Below are 22,141 nucleotides of genomic sequence, written 5' to 3'. Positions count from 1 at the left end.
GGCTCTAATCAGACCTTTCAGCGGATATGAATTTATATTCCTAATATAGGTCTTAAGGACATCATACCTTATACTATTAATCTATTCTGAAAATATTTGTGTAAGCGGAGAGAGTATCCCATAGATTTCACAAATATCACGACCACAAGATTATTGTATTTCCCCTGATGAAGTCTCTGTGAGACGAAACGCGTCGGGATTGTCTTCAAGCATTTTTTACCGATTATCCTGTGAAGAAAATAAACAAACAAACTATTGAAAAAGATCTCCTTTATTACTTCATTGGATTTTTTGCTAATTTGTATTTAAATTCTGTTTTAGGCGCCACACCACTATTGGGTAAAAAAAAAAAAAAAATATATATATATATATATATATATATATATATAAGAGGGGATAGCAGCGGCACTCAGGGCTTATACAAACAAACGACTCGTAGCCAAGACCAGTGACGTTTCAGCCCTTCCGGGCTTTTATCAAAAACAGCTTACACAAATGTAAAGAGTGAGCTTACCTCTATTTGTAGTGCAACACCAGTGCTGTAAGCAGGGACCGCGGTCACACGTGGGCGCCGATGGCGCAGTGTCGGTGACGTCACTGTCAGTGGTAACGTTGCCGCAGCAACGCGTCTGTTCGTTTTGGAGAAAACAATAAAGTTTTGTTGAAACTCCAGGAAAAAAAATGAAGAAATGTGCTTTTGAATGCGTGTGTATGTGAGCCGCTGTCACTGCCTGCAACACAGGTGGGAACACACAATATAATGAATAAAAAATATGTGAATAAAACAAACAAAATCTTAAGAGACAGCGGCAACATAATATATAAATGTAACAATAAATAAAGAACAAGGACAATGATATAATAGAGCAAAGAAGTTAAGAAAAAAAGGGGAAAAGAGAAGAAAAATTAAAGCATACTATGAACCACATGCATAGCTAAGGATGATCTGTGTTGTAAGCATGGATCATTATTTTGTATAACTTCAATAACTGTTACTTATTTATTCTCCTAAGAGACCAGGGTATATTGCTTCATAGTGATAATCTAATTAATTGAAAAATAAGGGCCACAAACGTGACTATCAAATATCTACTATGCATTATACTACTAATTTAAAAATATGGATTTGAGCACAATATTTCAGTATGCAAAAGAACCAGCTACATTTGGTGTCGACTCACAATGGGACGACACTATTTATCAACAAGTTCACAAGAACCAATGAAGACCCAGCTGCTCATTAAGGCCTCTGGGGGCCATGGTACCCAACTTGTGGATCCAGCGGGTTTCAAGCTGTAGAAGCTTCCTCCCCCTGTCTCCCCCTCTAGCCAACGGAGGAACATGATCTAGAATCATATATTTAACCGTAGATATTGGATGTTTGGCTTTCGCATAATGGCGGGCCAGTGGTTGGTCACTGGTACCCTTAGTTATGGCAGCCTGAATGGCGGAGCGGTGTTGGGCCATTCGTTCCTTGAATTGTCTCTCAGTTTTGCCTATATAGGCTAAAGAACAAGGGCAGAAGATAATGTATACAACAAATTTTGTTGTACACGTTAGGAAGTGTTTTAAAGGGAATCTTCTCCCTGTGTAGGGGTGAGTAATATGGGTGCCCGTTTGCATAAAGCTGCATGATATGCAGTTTGGGCATTTGAAACACCCATTCCTTGTTTTACCAAGGAAGGTGGTAACTGGTGTTTTCCCCATGTTGGTAATATCTGTTTTTACCAGGTGGTCCCGGAGACTCTTCCCTTTCCTAAACGCTGGCATCAGGGATTTGTTGCCCAGGTTGAGGTCTGGATCAGACCTGACTATCGGCCAAAACTTCTTAACCTTTTTGATTTTTTCATGGGACTTGTTGGTAAACAAATTCACCCATACGAACTTGTCTGATTTTTTATTGGGGTCTTGACATGATATCAGAAGCTCATCTCTAGTTTTAAGCAGAGCTTTTTGCTGTTGTTTCATGAGGTCTTTATAATTATACCCCCGTTCCATGAATTTATTGGTTAGTATGGACAGTTCCTTAAGAGCTTCTTCCCTCACACTCACAATCCTTAGGATTCTAAGGTATTGGCTATATGGCAAGGATGTCTTGCTGTGTGTGGGGTGCGCACTACTGGCCAGGACAAAGTTGTTCCGGTCAGTAGGTTTTCTGTAAAGGCCTGTCATTATGGTGTTATTTTCATTGGTGATCTGGACGTCTAAAAAGTTGATGGTTGTGGCTTCGACGGTGTAGGTAAATTTAACCGGGCTGTCCGTCTGATTATGGGTGTCAATGATCAACTTAATTTCGGATTCAGTACCAAGCCAGAACACCAGGACGTCATCTATATAACGAAAATACCTTAGAATCTTTCCTGCTATAGAGACGTCACTGAAGAAAAGGTTTTTTTCTACTTCGTACATGAAGGCGTTGGCTAGCGATGGGGCCACATTCGACCCCATCGCCACGCCCTTCGTCTGCAGGTAATGGGCTCCATCACAAAAGAAGTAATTTTTACTTAAAACTAGCTCCAACAGTTCCATAAAGAAACTGAGATCGGGGCCTGTGTATTTAATATTATTGGTAAGGAGGCGGCGAACCGCTTCCAGGCCAGCTTGGTGAGGGATGCAAGTGTATAAATTACATACATCAATAGTCACCAAGAGACAATTCGGAGGTAGTTGACCTAATGCTGTGAGGGCCTGTAACAACGAAGTGGTGTCTTTTAGAAAAGTAGACATAGATTGAATAACAGGTTGTAAAAAACCATCCAGGTAGACCGATATCGGCTGGAATAGTGAGCCACGTGCCGAAATGATCGGCCTACCTGGAGGCTTGGTCGCATGTTTGTGCACTTTTGGGATAGTATAGAGTATAGGTTTAATTGGAAACTCTACTGTCAGGTATTCTTTACAAGTCTCTGTAATATATCCATCGTGCACCCCTGTGCGTAAAAGCTGGTCAATCTGTTTTTTGAAGACTTGGGTTGGATCGTTCTGAAGCTTGGAATATGTTGTAGAATCCGATAATTGACGTTGGATTTCCACACGATAGTCTGACAAATTCTGGACGACAATCGATCCGCCCTTGTCTGATTGTCTAATGACGATGTCATCATAGGCGGCAAGATTTTTTAATGCTTTATGTTCTTCCATTGTCATGTTCCACTTAGTGTTGGGCTTGTGACTCGTGATGTCTTGTGGTGCTGGATCCGTGAGGCGTGCAAAGGTTTTCAGTGAGGCGTTAATACTAGGGGGGTCGAACAACGTCCGGGGTTTAAATTTGGCCAAATGTGGCGGGATAGATTTGTTGTCAACGGTGATCTTGGGACTGGATTTAAAATGTTCACTCAGTCTAATTTTTCTGTTGAGCTGGAAGGCCTCAATTTTGTCTTGCAAAGGGTCGTTCATTACTGTTGGGATAAAAGCCAGACCTTTTTGCAAGATCTTAGTCTCATCGGCTGAGAGGACTCGGGAAGACAAGTTAAACACTATGTCCTCCTTGGTTTGGGAGGTTTTTTCGTCACTTTTCCTCTGCCTAATGTTTTGCTTGGCGCGTCTTGTGTATCGGGGTTTGGGCCGGCTTTTTGGGCCCGGGTACGAACCCCTAAAGGGCGCTGACCTGAGGTGTTACTACGGTCGCCCATGTCGCTGTCGCTGCCAGTTGTTGTTGTGCCATCCTCAGCTCTGCGTCGTTCTCTGTAATTCCTCCGTCTCCTGTAAGCAGGACGGGCATCGTCGCTGGGTTGAGCCCCAGTCAGCCAACTGTAGACTCTCTGGAACTCATAATCCTGATCGACTTTAACGCGTTTGGCCCTTTTGAACTGTATGAGTTCATCAGTATATTTTTCGATATCTTTCTTTAATTTATTGGACCATTCATCCATCGCATCGGTGGGGATTTTGGACAGGTGTGTTTCTTCATATGCTTTAAATCTTACTTTAGCACTCTCAAACTCCTTCTTTGACTCCTCAATGACTAGGAGTAGTAAATCAAAGGAGCACTTATTGAGGATCGATGTCCATTTAATGCAGAAATCTGCACTGTACCTCCCGATGGTGGGCGTGTTGCGAATGCGAAACCCGCGGGGGATCTTCTTATCGCGGAAATAATTAGACAATGTTAGTCCATGATAAAAAAAGTCTAACTCTCGTTTCTTGAGTTTAAACAAATTTGCCACAATGTCTTTTGGGTTATCTTTACCCTCCAATAAATTAGCTGCCTCAGTGAATAAAATGCCCTCGGCATCAGAGTCCGAATAGCTATAAAGAGCACCAGGTGTTAAGGTTACTCGCTGATGCACAGGCTCTGCCATGGCTGTAGGGGTTAATGACCCGCCAGGTGTAACTCGCCTTCTTCTTGATTAAATGCCTCCACGGATAAAGTGCTGAGTGCTGTGCAAAGACTGAAGATATTAATAAGGTGCTCCCAAGTAATATAACCCTTGGATATGCAGTTAGCTCTGCTGCCTGAATTGCTGCAGGAAGAATAAAGTGCTAATGCCGGGTTCAAAGTGGCTTGTGCTAGGGTATGTGACTACCCAAAATAAAGTGCAATAAGTGTCCATAAAAGTGCTCTGTGCTTCCGTGCTAAAAGAATTGATGCTGCTGCAAAATAAAGTGAGACAGCGTCTCACTAGAAGGTGCCTTGCCGCGGGGTGGGAGGAATCACACTCACTGCTTAGTGTGTCTGCGATGTACTCCAACTCCAAATATCCATAGCGTAGTAGGCTGGCACTCCAATCTCCAAATGGCTGACTCAGGGCCTGGTGCCTTCAGCAAAGGTGACGCCACAGCGAAAACCCATATACAAGAGGGGATAGCAGCGGCACTCAGGGCTTATACAAACAAACGACTCGTAGCCAAGACCAGTGACGTTTCAGCCCTTTCAGCCCTTCAATTATCGGATTCTACAACATATTCCAAGCTTCAGAACGATCCAACCCAAGTCTTCAAAAAACAGATTGACCAGCTTTTACGCACAGGGGTGCACGATGGATATATTACAGAGACTTGTAAAGAATACCTGACAGTAGAGTTTCCAATTAAACCTATACTCTATACTATCCCAAAAGTGCACAAACATGCGACCAAGCCTCAAGGTAGGCCGATCATTTCGGCACGTGGCTCACTATTCCAGCCGATATCGGTCTACCTGGATGGTTTTTTACAACCTGTTATTCAATCTATGTCTACTTTTCTAAAAGACACCACTTCGTTGTTACAGGCCCTCACAGCATTAGGTCAACTACCTCCGAATTGTCTCTTGGTGACTATTGATGTATGTAATTTATACACTTGCATCCCTCACCAAGCTGGCCTGGAAGCGGTTCGCCGCCTCCTTACCAATAATATTAAATACACAGGCCCCGATCTCAGTTTCTTTATGGAACTGTTGGAGCTAGTTTTAAGTAAAAATTACTTCTTTTGTGATTGAGCCCATTACCTGCAGACGAAGGGCGTGGCGATGGGGTCGAATGTGGCCCCATCGCTAGCCAACGCCTTCATGTACGAAGTAGAAAAAAACCTTTTCTTCAGTGACGTCTCTATAGCAGGAAAGATTCTAAGGTATTTTCGTTATATAGATGACGTCCTGGTGTTCTGGCTTGGTACTGAATCCGAAATTAAGTTGATCATTGACACCCATAATCAGACGGACAGCCCGGTTAAATTTACCTACACCGTCGAAGCCACAACCATCAACTTTTTAGACGTCCAGATCACCAATGAAAATAACACCATAATGACAGGCCTTTACAGAAAACCTACTGACCGGAACAACTTTGTCCTGGCCAGTAGTGCGCACCCCACACACAGCAAGACATCCTTGCCATATAGCCAATACCTTAGAATCCTAAGGATTGTGAGTGTGAGGGAAGAAGCTCTTAAGGAACTGTCCATACTAACCAATAAATTCATGGAACGGGGGTATAATTATAAAGACCTCATGAAACAACAGCAAAAAGCTCTGCTTAAAACTAGAGATGAGCTTCTGATATCATGTCAAGACCCCAATAAAAAATCAGACAAGTTCGTATGGGTGAATTTGTTTACCAACAAGTCCCATGAAAAAATCAAAAAGGTTAAGAAGTTTTGGCCGATAGTCAGGTCTGATCCAGACCTCAACCTGGGCAACAAATCCCTGATGCCAGCGTTTAGGAAAGGGAAGAGTCTCCGGGACCACCTGGTAAAAACAGATATTACCAACATGGGGAAAACACCAGTTACCACCTTCCTTGGTAAAACAAGGAATGGGTGTTTCAAATGCCCAAACTGCATATCATGCAGCTTTATGCAAACGGTCACCCATATTACTCACCCCTACACAGGGAGAAGATTCCCTTTAAAACACTTCCTAACGTGTACAACAAAATTTGTTGTATACATTATCTTCTGCCCTTGTTCTTTAGCCTATATAGGCAAAACTGAGAGACAATTCAAGGAACGAATGGCCCAACACCGCTCCGCCATTCGGGCTGCCATAACTAAGGGTACCAGTGACCAACCACTGGCCCGCCATTATGCGAAAGCCAAACATCCAATATCTACGGTTAAATATATGATTCTAGATCATGTTCCTCCGTTGGCTAGAGGGGGAGACAGGGGGAGGAAGCTTCTACAGCTTGAAACCCGCTGGATCCACAAGTTGGGTACCATGGCCCCCAGAGGCCTTAATGAGCAGCTGGGTCTTCATTGGTTCTTGTGAACTTGTTGATAAATAGTGTCGTCCCATTGTGAGTCGACACCAAATGTAGCTGGTTCTTTTGCATACTGAAATATTGTGCTCAAATCCATATTTTTAAATTAGTAGTATAATGCATAGTAGATATTTGATAGTCACGTTTGTGGCCCTTATTTTTCAATTAATTAGATTATCACTATGAAGCAATATACCCTGGTCTCTTAGGAGAATAAATAAGTAACAGTTATTGAAGTTATACAAAATAATGATCCATGCTTACAACACAGATCATCCTTAGCTATGCATGTGGTTCATAGTATGCTTTAATTTTTCTTCTCTTTTCCCCTTTTTTTCTTAACTTCTTTGCTCTATTATATCATTGTCCTTGTTCTTTATTTATTGTTACATTTATATATTATGTTGCCGCTGTCTCTTAAGATTTTGTTTGTTTTATTCACGTATTTTTTATTCATTATATTGTGTGTTCCCACCTGTGTTGCAGGCAGTGACAGCGGCTCACATACACACGCATTCAAAAGCACATTTCTTCATTTTTTTTCCTGGAGTTTCAACAAAACTTTATTGTTTTCTCCAAAACGAACAGACGCGTTGCTGCGGCAACGTTACCACTGACAGTGACGTCACCGACACTGCGCCATCGGCGCCCACGTGTGACCGCGGTCCCTGCTTACAGCACTGGTGTTGCACTACAAATAGAGGTAAGCTCACTCTTTACATTTGTGTAAGCTGTTTTTGATAAAAGCCCGGAAGGGCTGAAACGTCACTGGTCTTGGCTACGAGTCGTTTGTTTGTATAAGCCCTGAGTGCCGCTGCTATCCCCTCTTGTATATGGGTTTTCGCTGTGGCGTCACCTTTGCTGAAGGCACCAGGCCCTGAGTCAGCCATTTGGAGATTGAAGTGCCAGCCTACTACGCTATATATATATATATAGATATTCCCGACATATGACGTATATATACGTCATGGTCGGGAGGTACTTCCCGACCGAAGACGTATATATACGTCATGGTTTTAAACTGTCACCGCGTCTATAGATGCGGTGACAGTTTGGAGATGTCTGCTGTCCCTGACAGCAGACATCCCCCCTCGCGGCGATCGCTGCGATTGGCTGTTCAAATGTGAACAGCCAATTGCAGCGTTTTCTGTGTTACCGGCGGCTAAGCCGCTCGGTAACACAGTGATCGGTGGTGATCGGTGCTGTTAAGTACAGCACCGATCACCACCGATCGGCAGCCCCCCTACCTCCCACCCACCCGGCTGCCGCAGCGCCAGCACCCCTCCCACCCCCCCGCCAGCCGCAGCGCCAGCCCCCCTCCCAAAGCTGGTGACCAAAATGGGGTCACTTGTGGGGGGGTTCCACTGTATTGGTGCTTCGGGGGTCTTGCTAATGCGACATAGCACCCACCATTCATTCCACCACCAAATATGACTCCTTCCCTTCTGAGTCCTGCCATGCACCCAACTGGTATTTTTTGGTCACATGTGAGGCATTGCCGTACTCGGGAGAAATTGGGGCACAGATTTTGGGGTGCTTTGTCTCCTTCATTCCTTGTGAAAATGAAAAATTTTGAGCCAGAACTGCATTTTTCTGTAAAAAATTACATTTTTTTACACAAAAATGCAGATCTGGCTCAAAATTTTTCATTTTCACAAGGAATGAAGGAGACAAAGCACCCCAAAATCTGTGCCCCAATTTCTCCCGAGTACGGCAATGCCTCACATGTGACCAAAAAATACCATTTGGGTGCATGGCAGGACTCAGAAGGGAAGGAGTGATTTTTGGATTTTGCAGCACAGATTCTGGTTGAATGACCCCTGAAGCACCCATACAGTGGAACCCCCCCACAAGTGACCCCATTTTGCAAACTACACCCTTTAGGGAATTCATCTAGGGGTATAGTGTACATTTCAAACCCCCAGGGGTTTCACCAATTTTGATACAACTGAGCTGCGAAAATGAAAAATTAAATTTTTTACAGAAAAATGCAGTTCTGGCTCCAAATTTTTCATTTTCACAAGGAATGAAGGAGACAAAGCACCCCAAAATCTGTGCCCCAATTTCTCCCGAGTACGGCAATGCCTCACATGTGACCAAAAAATACCATTTGGGTGCATGGCAGGACTCAGAAGGGAAGGAGTGATTTTTGTATTTTGCAGCTCAGATTCTGGTGGAATTTTGGTGGGTGCTATGTCGCATTAGCAAGACCCCCAAAGCACCAATACAGTGGAAGCCCCCCACAAGTGACCCCATTTTGCAAACTACACCCCTCAGGGAATTCATCTAGGGGTATAGTGTACATTTCAAACCCCCAGGGGTTTCACCAATTTTGATACAACTGAGCTGTGAAAATGAAAAATTTAATTTTTTACACAAAAATGCAGTTCTGGCTCCAAATTTTTCATTTTCACAAGGAATGAAGGAGACAAAGCACCCCAAAATCTGTGCCCCAATTTCTCCCGAGTACGGCAATGCCTCACATGTGACCAAAAAATACCAGTTGGGTGCATGGCAGGACTCAGAAGGGAAGGAGTGATTTTTGGATTTTGCAGCACAGATTCTGGTTGAATGACCCCTGAAGCACCCATACAGTGGAACCCCCCCACAAGTGACCCCATTTTGCAAACTACACCCTTTAGGGAATTCATCTAGGGGTATAGTGTACATTTCAAACCCCCAGGGGTTTCACCAATTTTGATACAACTGAGCTGCGAAAATGAAAAATTAAATTTTTTACACAAAAATGCAGTTCTGGCTCCAAATTTTTCATTTTCACAAGGAATGAAGGAGACAAAGCACCCCAAAATCTGTGCCCCAATTTCTCCCGAGTACGGCAATGCCTCACATGTGACCAAAAAATACCATTTGGGTGCATGGCAGGACTCAGAAGGGAAGGAGTGATTTTTGTATTTTGCAGCTCAGATTCTGGTGGAATTTTGGTGGGTGCTATGTCGCATTAGCAAGACCCCCAAAGCACCAATACAGTGGAAGCCCCCCACAAGTGACCCCATTTTGCAAACTACACCCCTCAGGGAATTCATCTAGGGGTATAGTGTACATTTCAAACCCCCAGGGGTTTCACCAATTTTGATACAACTGAGCTGTGAAAATGAAAAATTTAATTTTTTACACAAAAATGCAGTTCTGGCTCCAAATTTTTCATTTTCACAAGGAATGAAGGAGACAAAGCACCCCAAAATCTGTGCCCCAATTTCTCCCGAGTACGGCAATGCCTCACATGTGACCAAAAAATACCATTTGGGTGCATGGCAGGACTCAGAAGGGAAGGAGTGATTTTTGGATTTTGCAGCACAGATTCTGGTTGAATGACCCCTGAAGCACCCATACAGTGGAACCCCCCCCCAAGTGACCCCATTTTGCAAACTACACCCTTTAGGGAATTCATCTAGGGGTATAGTGTACATTTCAAACCCCCAGGGGTTTCACCAATTTTGATACAACTGAGCTGTGAAAATGAAAAATTAATTTTTTTTCATTTTCACAGCCCAGTTGTATCAAAATTGGTGAAACCCCTGGGGGTTTGAAATGTACACTATACCCCTAGATGAATTCCCTGAAGGGTGTAGTTTGCAAAATGGGGTCACTTGTGGGGGAGGTTCCTAACTTTTAGCATCTTATGGTGCCTAGAAACCTACATGGTGCCTAAAAAATAATCTCGTAAAAAGGAGGCTCCAAAATCAAGTAGGTGCTCCTTCTATTATGAAGCCTGTGGTTTGGTCAACGTGCACACTAGGGCCACATATAGGATATTTATGAAAACAAAAGAATTGGGGGAATCAATTTTTAGTCACATTTCTCTAGTAAAATGTACTGTGTTCCTTAGAAAAATGTATTAAAATTGCAAATCTGCAAAAAAAATGAAATTTTGAAATTTCACCTACACTTTGTTTTAATTCCTGTGAAACACCTAAAGGGTTAACAAACTTCCAAAATGCTGTTTTGAATACTGTGAGGGGTGCAGTTTTTGAAATGGCATCATTTATGGGGGTGTCTCACATACAAGTCCCTCAAAGTCACATCAGAACTGAACTGGTCCCTAAAAAAATCAGTGTTTGAAATTTTCTTGAAAATTTGAAAATTTGCTTTTCATATTGTAAGCCTCCTAGTGTCCAAAAAAATTAAAAGGAAGTTGAAATAATGATGGAAACATAAAGTAGACATATGGTCTATGTTAGTTATTAACTATTTTGAGTGGTATGATTATTTGTCTCACAAGCAGAAAATTTAACATTTTGCAAATTGCTAAATTTTCCATTTTTTTCCGACATTTTGGTATTTTTCACAAAAAAACACAGACTGTATCGACGAAAATTTACCACTAACTTGAAGTACAATGTGTCACGAAAAAACAATCTCAAAATCACTGGGATAAGTAAAAGCAAAAAAAAGTTATCCCCACTTAAGTGATACCTGTCAGATTTGAAAAAAAGGGCTCTGTCAGGAAGGCAAAAACTGGCTCTGTCAGGAAGGGGTTAATAAATTGCAAAAGATTGCCCAGAGCTCATTGAAGCTGGTCAGACATGTTTTCATTCAGTGTCTGATTCAGATCAGTTGCTATTGGTTACCGCTCACTTCCAGCTGTGAATAACCTACCCAGCATGCAGTGGGAAAGGCTGTTTGACAATCTTTGGAATGAATTGTGTACACACACACCCACGCACACACACACACATTGTGTACACACACACCCACGCACACACACACACACAACCACGCACACACACCTGAACCTAATGTAGATAAATGCGGGATACCTACCTCCCAACTATCCTGGTTTTTTGGGGGGTCATTCCCGCTTCCCTCCGGGGGCCGGCAGTGTCCTGCGGTGGAGGGTGGGGGGCATACCCTCCCCTCTACTAGGGCGTGGAGGGAGAATATAATAGTGCGCCGAGTGCAGCGAGTCATGTGATTGGACACTGCACACTGATAGTGTCCATGTCAACTTACGTCGACATTTGGCCCCATAAAAAATGTGAAAAACTCCATGGCGACCTTTTGACTTCCCATTGTCGGCCTAATCCATGTGTCAACTTTGTGACCCTGTTGATCTCAGGCCTGTCAACCTTTAATGGTGGACCTAATGTATGTCGACCTTGATACTGTCGACCGTATTACCTGTGACCGCTGCGTGTCCTTCAGTACATGTACGCCATGACGTGCGTCTCTTCTCTCTTGCAGTATAGAGGTCACTATGGACAAGAGAGACACCGGCTGTATGTGGACGGAGCTGATTGTGGGCGATAAGCAGGGAGAATATGTGTCCGATCCCGTCCAGTGCGCTGCAATAGCCGAACAACTCCGGCACCTCACATCCGAAACCTTGGTAAGCACTGCTTGGGGAACCAGACCGGGGCTGTGTATTCTAGGGCAGCAGGGTGTATTACACATATGCCCCTTTCAGACCGCACTAAAAAAAAGTGTTTTGACGATTTTTAACCGTTTTAAAATGGCAATATGTGCAGTCTGAAAGGTGCAGAGTGATCTTACCGTTTCCAAAAAAACGGTTTTTGGAAACGGTAAAAAAAGCAGGGTCCTACCCGTTTCAGACCCGTTTTTTTTGCTGTCTGAAACGGTACCCAGGCAGAAGTGAGCACCATTAGTCCCCAGCGCAGTGCATATTTAATGAGCCGACCACTCATTACATATGCGCATATGTAATGAGTCACTCATTACATTTGTGCATATGTAGTGAGCGGCAGGCTCATTAAATATGCACTGCACTGGCTCAGAGCAGACCAGCTAATGCAAAGTGTCAGATCCCCTACACTTCTGCTGCTTTCACCGCAAACCTGCTTTCGACCAGGTATTTACATGCGATGTGAAAGGGGTTAAACTTGCTCTGGTCTAAGCAGGTTTTGCGGTGTGAAAGCCGCATTAGTCACCGGACCTTTTCCAAATTGTACTTGAACATTGTACATAGCGGATTAGGTTCTGAGAGGGGACAGCTGGTAATTACTAGTAGTTCAGGGGAGGCGTAACCACTACCACCGCAAGATGCCGTGATGCGCAGCCTCCCTTCCCTTCTGCCTTATGCAGGCCTATGGCTTCCATAAGACCATAGCTGTTCTGTCGAAGGTGCAGAAGTCATTTATAATCTAGAAGGCCGTCATTATGTTCCTGACGATAAGCAATGCCACTGGTCAGCTGAGCACGATCGTGTGTTTCCCAGACCGTTTGGGAAAATTCTGTTCTGGCTGCCGACGGATTCCACAAAAATGTTTGGAAGAATGCTATGTGGCGATATGCAAAGCCATTACCGTCCTGTAATCACAGGGCCGGCATCTAGTTTGGGATTGTAGCGGTCTGTTTACTAAGCCTTGGAGATAGAGATCAAGTACCAGACTATGGGAGAGATTCAGAAAGTGAGAGATTTGGTAAGAAATCTCCAGGGGTTTTTTCTTTTCTTTTTTTTTAAAGCGGCAATCATTTACACAGCAAATCCAGTTTGATTTTGCAGTGTAAATGATCGCCGCTTTAAAAAACCCTGCAGATTTCTTACCAAATCTCTCACTTTCTGAATCTCTCATTCTATTACATTTCACCCAAAGTACCAGACTATGTTTTGAGAGACTCAAAATGACTTTCTTCTTACAAGTGAATAAAACTGCCCAGGTCACACCCAAAATGTTCCCTATCAATCTCTCCTTCATACCACCTCTCTCCAAAATGTCCGCTGTCAATCTCTCCTGCATACAAGCTCTCCAAAATGTCTGCTGTCAACCTCTCCTGCGTACAAGCTCTCCAAAATGTCCACTGTCAATCTCTCCTGCGTACAAGCTCTCCAAAATGTCCGCTGTCAATCTCTCCTGTGTACAAGCTCTCCAAAATGTCCGCTGTCAATCTCTCCTGCGTACAAGCTCTCCAAAATGTCCGCTGTCAATCTCTCCTGCGTACAAGCTCTCCAAAATGTCCGCTGTCAACCTCTCCTGCGTACAAGCTCTCCAAAATGTCCGCTGTCAATCTCTCCTGCGTACAAGCTCTCCAAAAATGTCCGCTGCCAATCTCTGCCCATCAGTACATGCACTGTACCTGTTACTGTTTATTATTGTCTGTGTGTTTTTTTGCTCTTTCACTTTGGTCCAAAAGAAAGCAAAGTCTGTGTCTCTCTCTAGACCAGGGGTGTCAAACTCAAATTCATCGGGGGCCGCATCAGCAGTTTGGTCACCCTCAAAGGGCCGGTCCCCCAAAAAGTACAAATGACAGAAAACTTGTACAAGGTGTACTTTAAAGCAGTATGAAACAGGACATGCATATAACAATAATGCGATAACAAACATGGTGGGCCATCAAACACAGAGCTATGCTGCAGAAATTTAATTCCACATCCAGCACTAATTATATTGAGGTGCAGGGTTCAGTGGTAGACAGGGACAGAAGGTACAGAGCTGCCTTAGGGATGCTAGAGGAGGTGACACCATTTTGGGAAAGACATTTTAATGTGGGCTAGCAAGATAGACACGCAGTGACTAGAGGAGAGCATGGCCTGGTGTGTAAATGTCACCCTCAGTGACAGAGATCCCCACGTACAGCGACCAGCCCGAGCTATACACTACTAACCTATTTCAGTCAGCCGCCTCGCACACACGGTTACCGCTACTACCAGCAGTCCAGCACGGATCGCCAGCTGCGTGACGTCCCAGTCCCAGCAACCAACCCCGCAGCTCCGGCGAGCGAGTGCGCGCGGGGTGGGTGAGAGGAGGTGGCCTAGGCAGGAGCTGGGACACACTGACCCTGCGTGCTATCTCCTAGCGCGGGCCACGTGACTAGGTCTGGCGGGCCGGATTTGGCCCGCGGGCCTTGTGTTTGACACCCGTGCTCTAGACAATGCAACCTAACTCCCAGCCCATGTCATTGGCTGGCAGGTGTATGATGGTATTTGTAGTTCAACAGCTAGCAAGCTCTAGAATTCTTACCTATTGTATGTTAGGGTTACGGAAATGCTTGTGCGTCTGTTATTATGCAGCAGGAAGTGGTGTAAGCAGAATAAAACGAGATCGTTAAATGATAATGAGCATATTTAATGGTCGCTTCGGATTGCGGCAATTGCCATCTTGTCACCCCGGTTGGTGTGTAAGCCATGTTGCCAGCGCTGTCAGGAATAATGTGTGTTGCGGTTTTTGTGTTGTCAGAACCCAGACCCAGACCCCGAGAAGCCCGCGTGCAACGCTCAGGAGCTGGAAGAGTGCGACATCTCGCTGGAGGACAGCACAACGCTCTGCAGATTTGACAGTAACAGTTTGAAGGCCACCCACGTGGTAAGTTGGGCGACCCCCGTTTTGTGACCAGTATCGCCCAGAACTATATTGTTACCGGGACAGAGAAATTCATTGTTTATAGTGTTGTGGCCGCACAACTTTTATTCCGTTTGGTAATAGAACATGTAGATGTATTCCTCCAAGGCCTCCGTAGTAGAAATGAGCCGGTCATGTTGTGATATACACTGTAGCATAATGTATCGCTTTTAATATAGTTTATTCCAACGCAGCGGAGACTTTTGTGACTCTATTGATATATTTAAACGTCCAACCAGTCAGCTCTTGTTACACACTGTTTGAACAATGACAGTTAGGTGCTGATTGACTCTTTATTACCGTTGCATTTATTTCTTTAGGCTTAAGTCATCTGCCCCTATGTGGTATCTCGGGTGCCGGACGGGCATTTACCCGACGCCGGGATCACGACTGTCAAAACACCGACAGCCAGGTTCCTGACGGCCGATGGCTATTTTCCCTCGTGGGGGTCCATGACCCCCTTAGAGGGAGAATAGAATAGGTGGCGAGCGCAGTGAGCCCGCAAGGGGCTTTGTTGCGCTCACCATGCTGTCTGGGTCCGGCCAGTCGGAATCCCGACGTCGTGCTAATGACTGTCGGACCCCTGTACCACTCCTGGTATATCACCTTTTAGCTATAAGCATAGGCGTGCGCACAGGGGGTGCCAGGGGTGCACAGGCACCTCCTAATGACCGGCACCCCCTGTACAATTGCAGCACCTCTAATGACTGTCAGCGACAGTGCCCCCTCCCCCGGCTGGCTAGCAGTACCTGCGCTGGCCTGGCTGCAGTGGCTGGGCTCCTTCAGCACAAGTTTTTTCCCAGGGGGCGTGGCCACGGAGGTCCGTGATTAGGCCAAGCCCCTGACATGTCCTGTGCTCGGGTGGAGAGTGGAGACGGACTAGTGAAGTTGCAGCCTACCTAGTGAACTGTGGCAGGCTGGCTCCTGGCTGAAGCCTGCAGGTAATGTGTGCAGAGACTGGGGACAAGTGAATAAGGTTGTGTGTGACATATACTGTGAGGGAGTAGTGCGCTGTGTGTGAGAATGCAGTGAGGGGAAGTGAAGGGAACAAGGGGCCTGATTCAGGATCGTTCACTAAGTAGCAATGGTGCACCCCCTAAGGAAATGGGCTGCGCACGCCTATGGCTATAAGAAGAGTATTAAAAGAAGCCCATTAATCCTCCATCGCCCGTAGCTGTCTATCTACGTTGTCCCATAGAACCGGTGAAGGGTGCGATAACCATGTGTCTGACGTTCTATGGCTACGGCCAGAGACGCAGAGCCTTCAATTCAGCGCGCAGGGAACCTGTTCCACCCTATTAGATCTCATCAGTGATAGATACAGGACTTAGAGGGTAGGTAAAGGGCAAACTCCACAGTGTTCTGGTGATGTGGGCTGGAACCGAGGAATACTGTAAATGAATTGAGGATTTCCTATAATAGATCTTCCCATCATTATCATATAGCTGCTTTCTAACAACCGCAGAACCGAATTCTGTCTCCAGGTACCAAAAATTGGTGTTTGTGGTTCACAAAAGTCATTGGGTGACCAATATTAAAAGTCAATAGGTTTGACCCCATTTGGTTAGTATATATCTGTTATATGGTAAAATGATGGCCTAAAGCAGCGTTGTTTCTCTCCCGTACCTCTTGGTTAGGATTTTCATTTAGGAGTAACCCTCCTCTTAATATGAAATATCCACAGTACTTACTAGTGGAGTGGAAGTTAGCGGAATATGTGTCCTTTAAAGGAAGGCGTAGCAGAGGAGTTGTGTGCGGTCAAGAATCGGGTCCCTCTGTGTATGGCCGCTGGCTGTGTACTGTCTCCGGTAGCGGAGGAGTAGTGTGCGGTCAGGAATCAGGACCCTCTGTGTCTGGCCGCTGGCTGTGTACGGTCTCCGGTAGCGGAGGAGTAGTGTGCGGTCAGGAATCGGGTGCCTCTGTATCTGGCCGCTGGCTGTGTACTGTCTCCGGTAGCGGAGGAGTAGTGTGCGGTGAGGAATCGGGTCCCTCTGTGTCTGGCCGCTGGCTGTGTACTGTCTCCGGTAGCGGAGGAGTAGTGTGCGGTCAGGAATCGGGTCCCTCTGTGTCTGGCCGCTGGCTGTGTACTGTCTCCGGTAGTGGAGTAGTAGTGTGCGGTCAGGAATCGGGTCCCTCTGTGTCTGGCCGCTGGCTGTGTACTGTCTCCGGTAGCGGAGGAGTTGTGTGCGGTCAGGAATCGGGTCCCTCTGTGTCTGGCCGCTGGCTGTGTACTGTCTCCGGTAGCGGAGGAGTAGTGTGCGGTCAGGAATCGGGTCCCTCTGTGTCTGGCCGCTGGCTGTGTACTGTCTCCGGTAGCGGAGGAGTAGTGTGCGGTCAGGAATCGGGTCCCTCTGTGTCTGGCCCCTGGCTGTGTACTGTCTCCGGTAGCGGAGTAGTGTGCGGTCAGGAATCAGGACCCTCTGTGTCTGGCCGCTGGCTGTGTACGGTCTCCGGTAGCGGAGGAGTAGTGTGCGGTCAGGAATCGGGTGCCTCTGTATCTGGCCGCTGGCTGTGTACTGTCTCCGGTAGCGGAGGAGTAGTGTGCGGTGAGGAATCGGGTCCCTCTGTGTCTGGCCGCTGGCTGTGTACTGTCTCCGGTAGCGGAGGAGTAGTGTGCGGTCAGGAATTGGGTCCCTCTGTGTCTGGCCGCTGGCTGTGTACGGTCTCCGGTAGCGGAGGAGTAGTGTGCGGTCAGGAATCGGGTGCCTCTGTATCTGGCCGCTGGCTGTGTACTGTCTCCGGTAGCGGAGGAGTAGTGTGCGGTGAGGAATCGGGTCCCTCTGTGTCTGGTCGCTGGCTGTGTACTGTCTCCGGTAGCGGAGGAGTAGTGTGCGGTGAGGAATCGGGTCCCTCTGTGTCTGGCCGCTGGCTGTGTACTGTCTCCGGTAGCAGAGGAGTTGTGTGCGGTCAAGAATCGGGTCCCTCTGTGTATGGCCGCTGGCTGTGTACTGTCTCCGGTAGCGGAGGAGTAGTGTGCGGTCAGGAATCGGGCCCCTCTGTGTCTGGCTGCTGGCTGTGTACTGTCTCCGGTAGCGGAGGAGTAGTGTGCGGTGAGGAATCGGGTCCCTCTGTGTCTGGCCGCTGGCTGTGTACTGTCTCCGGTAGCGGAGGAGTAGTGTGCGGTGAGGAATCGGGTCCCTCTGTGTCTGGTCGCTGGCTGTGTACTGTCTCCGGTAGCAGAGGAGTTGTGTGCGGTCAAGAATCGGGTCCCTCTGTGTATGGCCGCTGGCTGTGTACTGTCTCCGGTAGCGGAGGAGTTGTGTGCGGTCAGGAATCGGGTCCCTCTGTGTCTGGCCGCTGGCTGTGTAATGTCTCCGGTAGCGGAGGAGTAGTGTGCGGTCAGGAATCGGGTCCCTCTGTGTCTGGCCGCTGGCTGTGTGCTGTCTCCGGTAGTGGAGGAGTTGTGTGCGGTCAGGAATCGGGTCCCTCTGTGTCTGGCCGCTGGCTGTATACTGTCTCCGGTAGCGGAGGAGTAGTGTACGGTTAGGAATCGGGTCCCTCTGTGTCTGGCCGCTGGCTGTGTACTGTCTCCGGTAGCGGAGGAGTAGTGTGCAGTCAGGAATCGGGTCCCTCTGTGTCTGGCCGCTGGCTGTGTGCTGTCTCCGGTAGCGGAGGAGTAGTGTGCGGTCAGGAATTGGGTCCCTCTGTGTCTGGCCGCTGGCTGTGTGCTGTCTCCGGTAGCGGAGGAGTAGTGTGCGGTCAGGAATCGGGTCCCTCTGTGTCTGGCCGCTGGCTGTGTGCTGTCTCCGGTAGTGGAGGAGTAGTGTGTGGTCAGGAATCGGGTCCCTCTGTGTCTGGCCGCTGGCTGTGTACTGTCTCCGGTAGTGGAGGAGTAGTGTGCTGTCAGGAATCGGGTCCCTCTGTGTCTGGCCGCTGGCTGTGTACTGTCTCCGGTAGCAGAGGAGTAGTGTGCAGTCAGGAATCGGGTCCCTCTGTGTCTGTCTGGCTGTATACTGTCTCCGGTAGCGGAGGAGTAGTGTGCGGTCAGGAATCGGGTCCCTCTGTCTGGCCGCTGGATGTGTACTGTCTCCAGTAGTGGAGGAGTAGTGTGCGGTCAGGAATCGGGTCCCTCTGTGTCTGGCCGCTGGCTGTGTACTGTCTCCGGTAGCGGAGGAGTAGTGTGCGGTCAGGAATCGGGTCCCTCTGTGTCTGGCCGCTGGCTGTGTACTGTCTCTGGTAGTGGAGGAGTAGTGTGCGGTCAGGAATCTGGTCCCTCTGTGTCTAGCCGCTGGCTGTGTACTGTCTCCGGTAGTGGAGTAGTGTGCGGTCAGGAATCGGGTCCCTCTGTGTCTTGCCGCTGGCTGTGTACTGTCTCCGGTAGCGGAGGAGCAGTGTGCGGTCAGGAATCGGATCCCTCTGTGTCTGGCCGCTGGCTTTGTACTGTCTCCGGTAGCGCGGGTGTAGTGTGCGGTCAGTAATAGGGTCCCTCTGTGTCTGGCCGCTGGCTGTGTACTGTCTCCGGTAGCGGAGGAGTAGTGTGCGGTCAGGAATCGGGTCCCTCTGTGTCTGGCCGCTGGCTGTGTACTGTCTCCGGTAGCGGAGGAGTAGTGTGCGGTCAGGAATCAGGTCTCTCTGTGTCTGGAGGAGTAGTGTGCGGTCAGGAATCGGGTCCCTCTGTGTCTGGCCGCTGGCTGTGTACTGTCTCCAGTAGAGGAGGAGTAGTGTCCGGTCAGGAATCGGATCCCTCTGTGTCTGGCCGTTGGCTGTGTACTGTCTCCGGTAGCGGAGGAGTAGTGTGCGGTCAGGAATCAGGTCCCTCTATGTCTGGAGGAGTAGTGTGTGGTTATTACTATGATGTTTCCCAACCACCGGTGTAGTCATTACTAACAGATCATGTTTCCCAGACCACCTAGCTGATGCCCAGGTGCAGTCATTACCAACTGTCACATTTTCAGATGTGCTGCATTCATTATTAACCTACACATTCTACAGATCCACAGGTGTTCTGCTTAAACATGGACTTGAGATCCGGTTTGTCCACCCCTGTTGGCCGTTGGCCACTGTTTTCCATTCTCCTGCCTAGATGTACCTGTGATTACAGATTTGGGCATATTCACCTTTGCGATTGCCACGCCAAGCATCCCGCCAGAGACTTTGGTATAAAATATACCTCTTATTCTCATCACTAATGCAACCAAAGTACATCGGGCTTTGTACAAAAATACTACTCCTAAAAGCCAAAGATACTATAAACATTTGTCTACAGCTGCAATGCGCAGAAGTCGGTGGAAAGTCCAGGGATTGCTGCTCAGGCGGAGCATCTTACTCGCGCCTGCGTCTCGTGCCATGAGGTGTATAAGGACACGTATCTCTCAATCTTGTCTATATAATTTTATTGTGTTCCGTTTCATCCATCACTCCTTCCTGTTCGCAGACTTACGTCGGAGGCTGGCGCTGCGCCCTTGGTCCAGCACCGCAGATTTGCGACTTCAGCCGTTACTTCTGTTCCATAATGCAGTTAATAGCCAGAGGACGAACTGTCTGCCCCTTACCTCTGATCAGTTTCTCAGCAGGAATAAGTTCTGTATAATCAGACCATGTACTCTGTAATGTTGCCGGCAACTTCAACAGTGCCAGCTGAGAATGAGCGCAGGACCATTTAACAAGTGCGTTGGAAGAGTTACTGGAGGCCGGGATCATCTCTTCAGCTGGTGAGCATCTGTAAACGGTCGCCTTCCGCTGCGTTGTATAAGTGGCGTTCCAGCTCTGCGTTACCTGCAGCCTGGCAGACTGCGCTACAAATCCATGCAGCAGCAATGCTGGTACCCACGACGGGTATTTCAATTCGAAGTGATCCGATATGGCATCCCAGGATCCACTTTGGATCAGTAATACACACAGGAGGTGGTGGTGGCGGAAACTGTATCGCCTAAACCAGGGGTTCCCAATCTTTTTTGATTCACGGCAGCCTAGAGAATCAGAATTTTTTTCACGGCACCCCCAGGTCCCAAAAAATTAATTAAATTGGGTTTATATGCGATTTTTAGGGTCAGTTATGTGGTAAAGGATTTGCTTCTGTTTGTACACATTCTATGATTGGCAGCCACCAGCACTGGTTTTGCTCCTAAATAATTACCATTAATAATTTGAGTTTTTCCTGGACCACCAAGCCGCGGCACCCCTGCATGTGTCCCGATGCACCCCAGGGAGCCACGGCACACAGTTTGGGAACCACTGGCCTAAACAGTAAGAATTCTTAATATGAAGAGATCGGACCAGGTGCTAAATCTGCCTCAACTTCAAATGTGGCTGCTGCTCGCAACTGCCTGTTGTCTCACAAGACCACGCACCAGTCCAAGTCCACTAGGGTCAGATGCTGGTATTTGCACCAGTGTCCCTGTCTTTACACCACTGGGCTCCTTCTCTATCGATGTTACCAACTACAAATCACTGTTACACAGTGCACAGTTTCCCCCCTGCACTACTCGGATGCGTACGGGTTATACTGGTTCTCATAATATCACTGGGAACGCAGAGTGCTGCGGCCGGTCAGTGGCAGACCTCACTGGAGCAGTTGAATGCAGTTCTGTGCCTGGAGCACTTACAGAAGGTTTTTATGAAGCCAAGAAAAGATTATTGTGTCTGTTTTCATTTTCACACAAGAGATGGAGGTTGGTTCTCCGCTCCCGGCGCCTTCTGTGCCTTCCCCGTTACACACAGAGCTGCCCGCATCACACCAGCAATAGCAGAACATACTTCAAATATTAAATCTTTTGTTTTCTTAAAATATAGGAATAACAGCCCTCTGGAAGAGAAGATTGGCGTGATTGCTAAAGATCATTAATGGTCCGTTTCACATTATTGATGGCATGCGTCCGTTATGACTACCTACAATATCTTGACTAGACAACGTCGATTATGACTACATCTAATCTTAATCCTAACCTCGGTATTGACATTTGTCCGTATTGACATTTTCCATAGATCAAGATTTTAACTGCGTCGATATAATAAAATTTGACTTTCCGATGACTTCCTTAACTTAACCCTTAAAGTGCCAACATCTCTAATATCCGCTAAAAATTCCTGCTTCGCTCCCATTTGTTATATAAATTCAGATAAAAAATGTTGTGTAAAAAAAAAAAAAGATTATATTTCCTGTATAAGGTCATTGTGATGAATAAAAAATGTTGTCTTGCCAAT

General features: G+C 46.9%; 1 protein-coding gene across 1 annotated transcript in view; it reads left to right on the top strand.

Moving 5' to 3' along the window:
- NUDCD1 (NudC domain containing 1) overlaps nt 1-22,141 on the top strand; it is a 122,863-nt gene that overhangs the window by 86,099 nt on the left and 14,623 nt on the right. The window contains exons 8-9 of the mRNA XM_083186474.1: nt 11,886-12,030; nt 14,837-14,962. Of these exons, the coding sequence (XP_083042600.1) occupies nt 11,886-12,030; nt 14,837-14,962 (271 nt within the window). The remainder of the gene's footprint in view (nt 1-11,885; nt 12,031-14,836; nt 14,963-22,141) is intronic.

Source organism: Crinia signifera, chromosome 5 (assembly GCF_055691185.1).
Source record: "Crinia signifera chromosome 5, ASM5569118v1, whole genome shotgun sequence".
Classification (NCBI taxonomy): Eukaryota; Metazoa; Chordata; class Amphibia; order Anura; family Myobatrachidae; genus Crinia; species Crinia signifera.
Note: the sequence above shows the minus strand (reverse complement) of the source record. Positions and strands in the feature narration are given on the sequence as shown.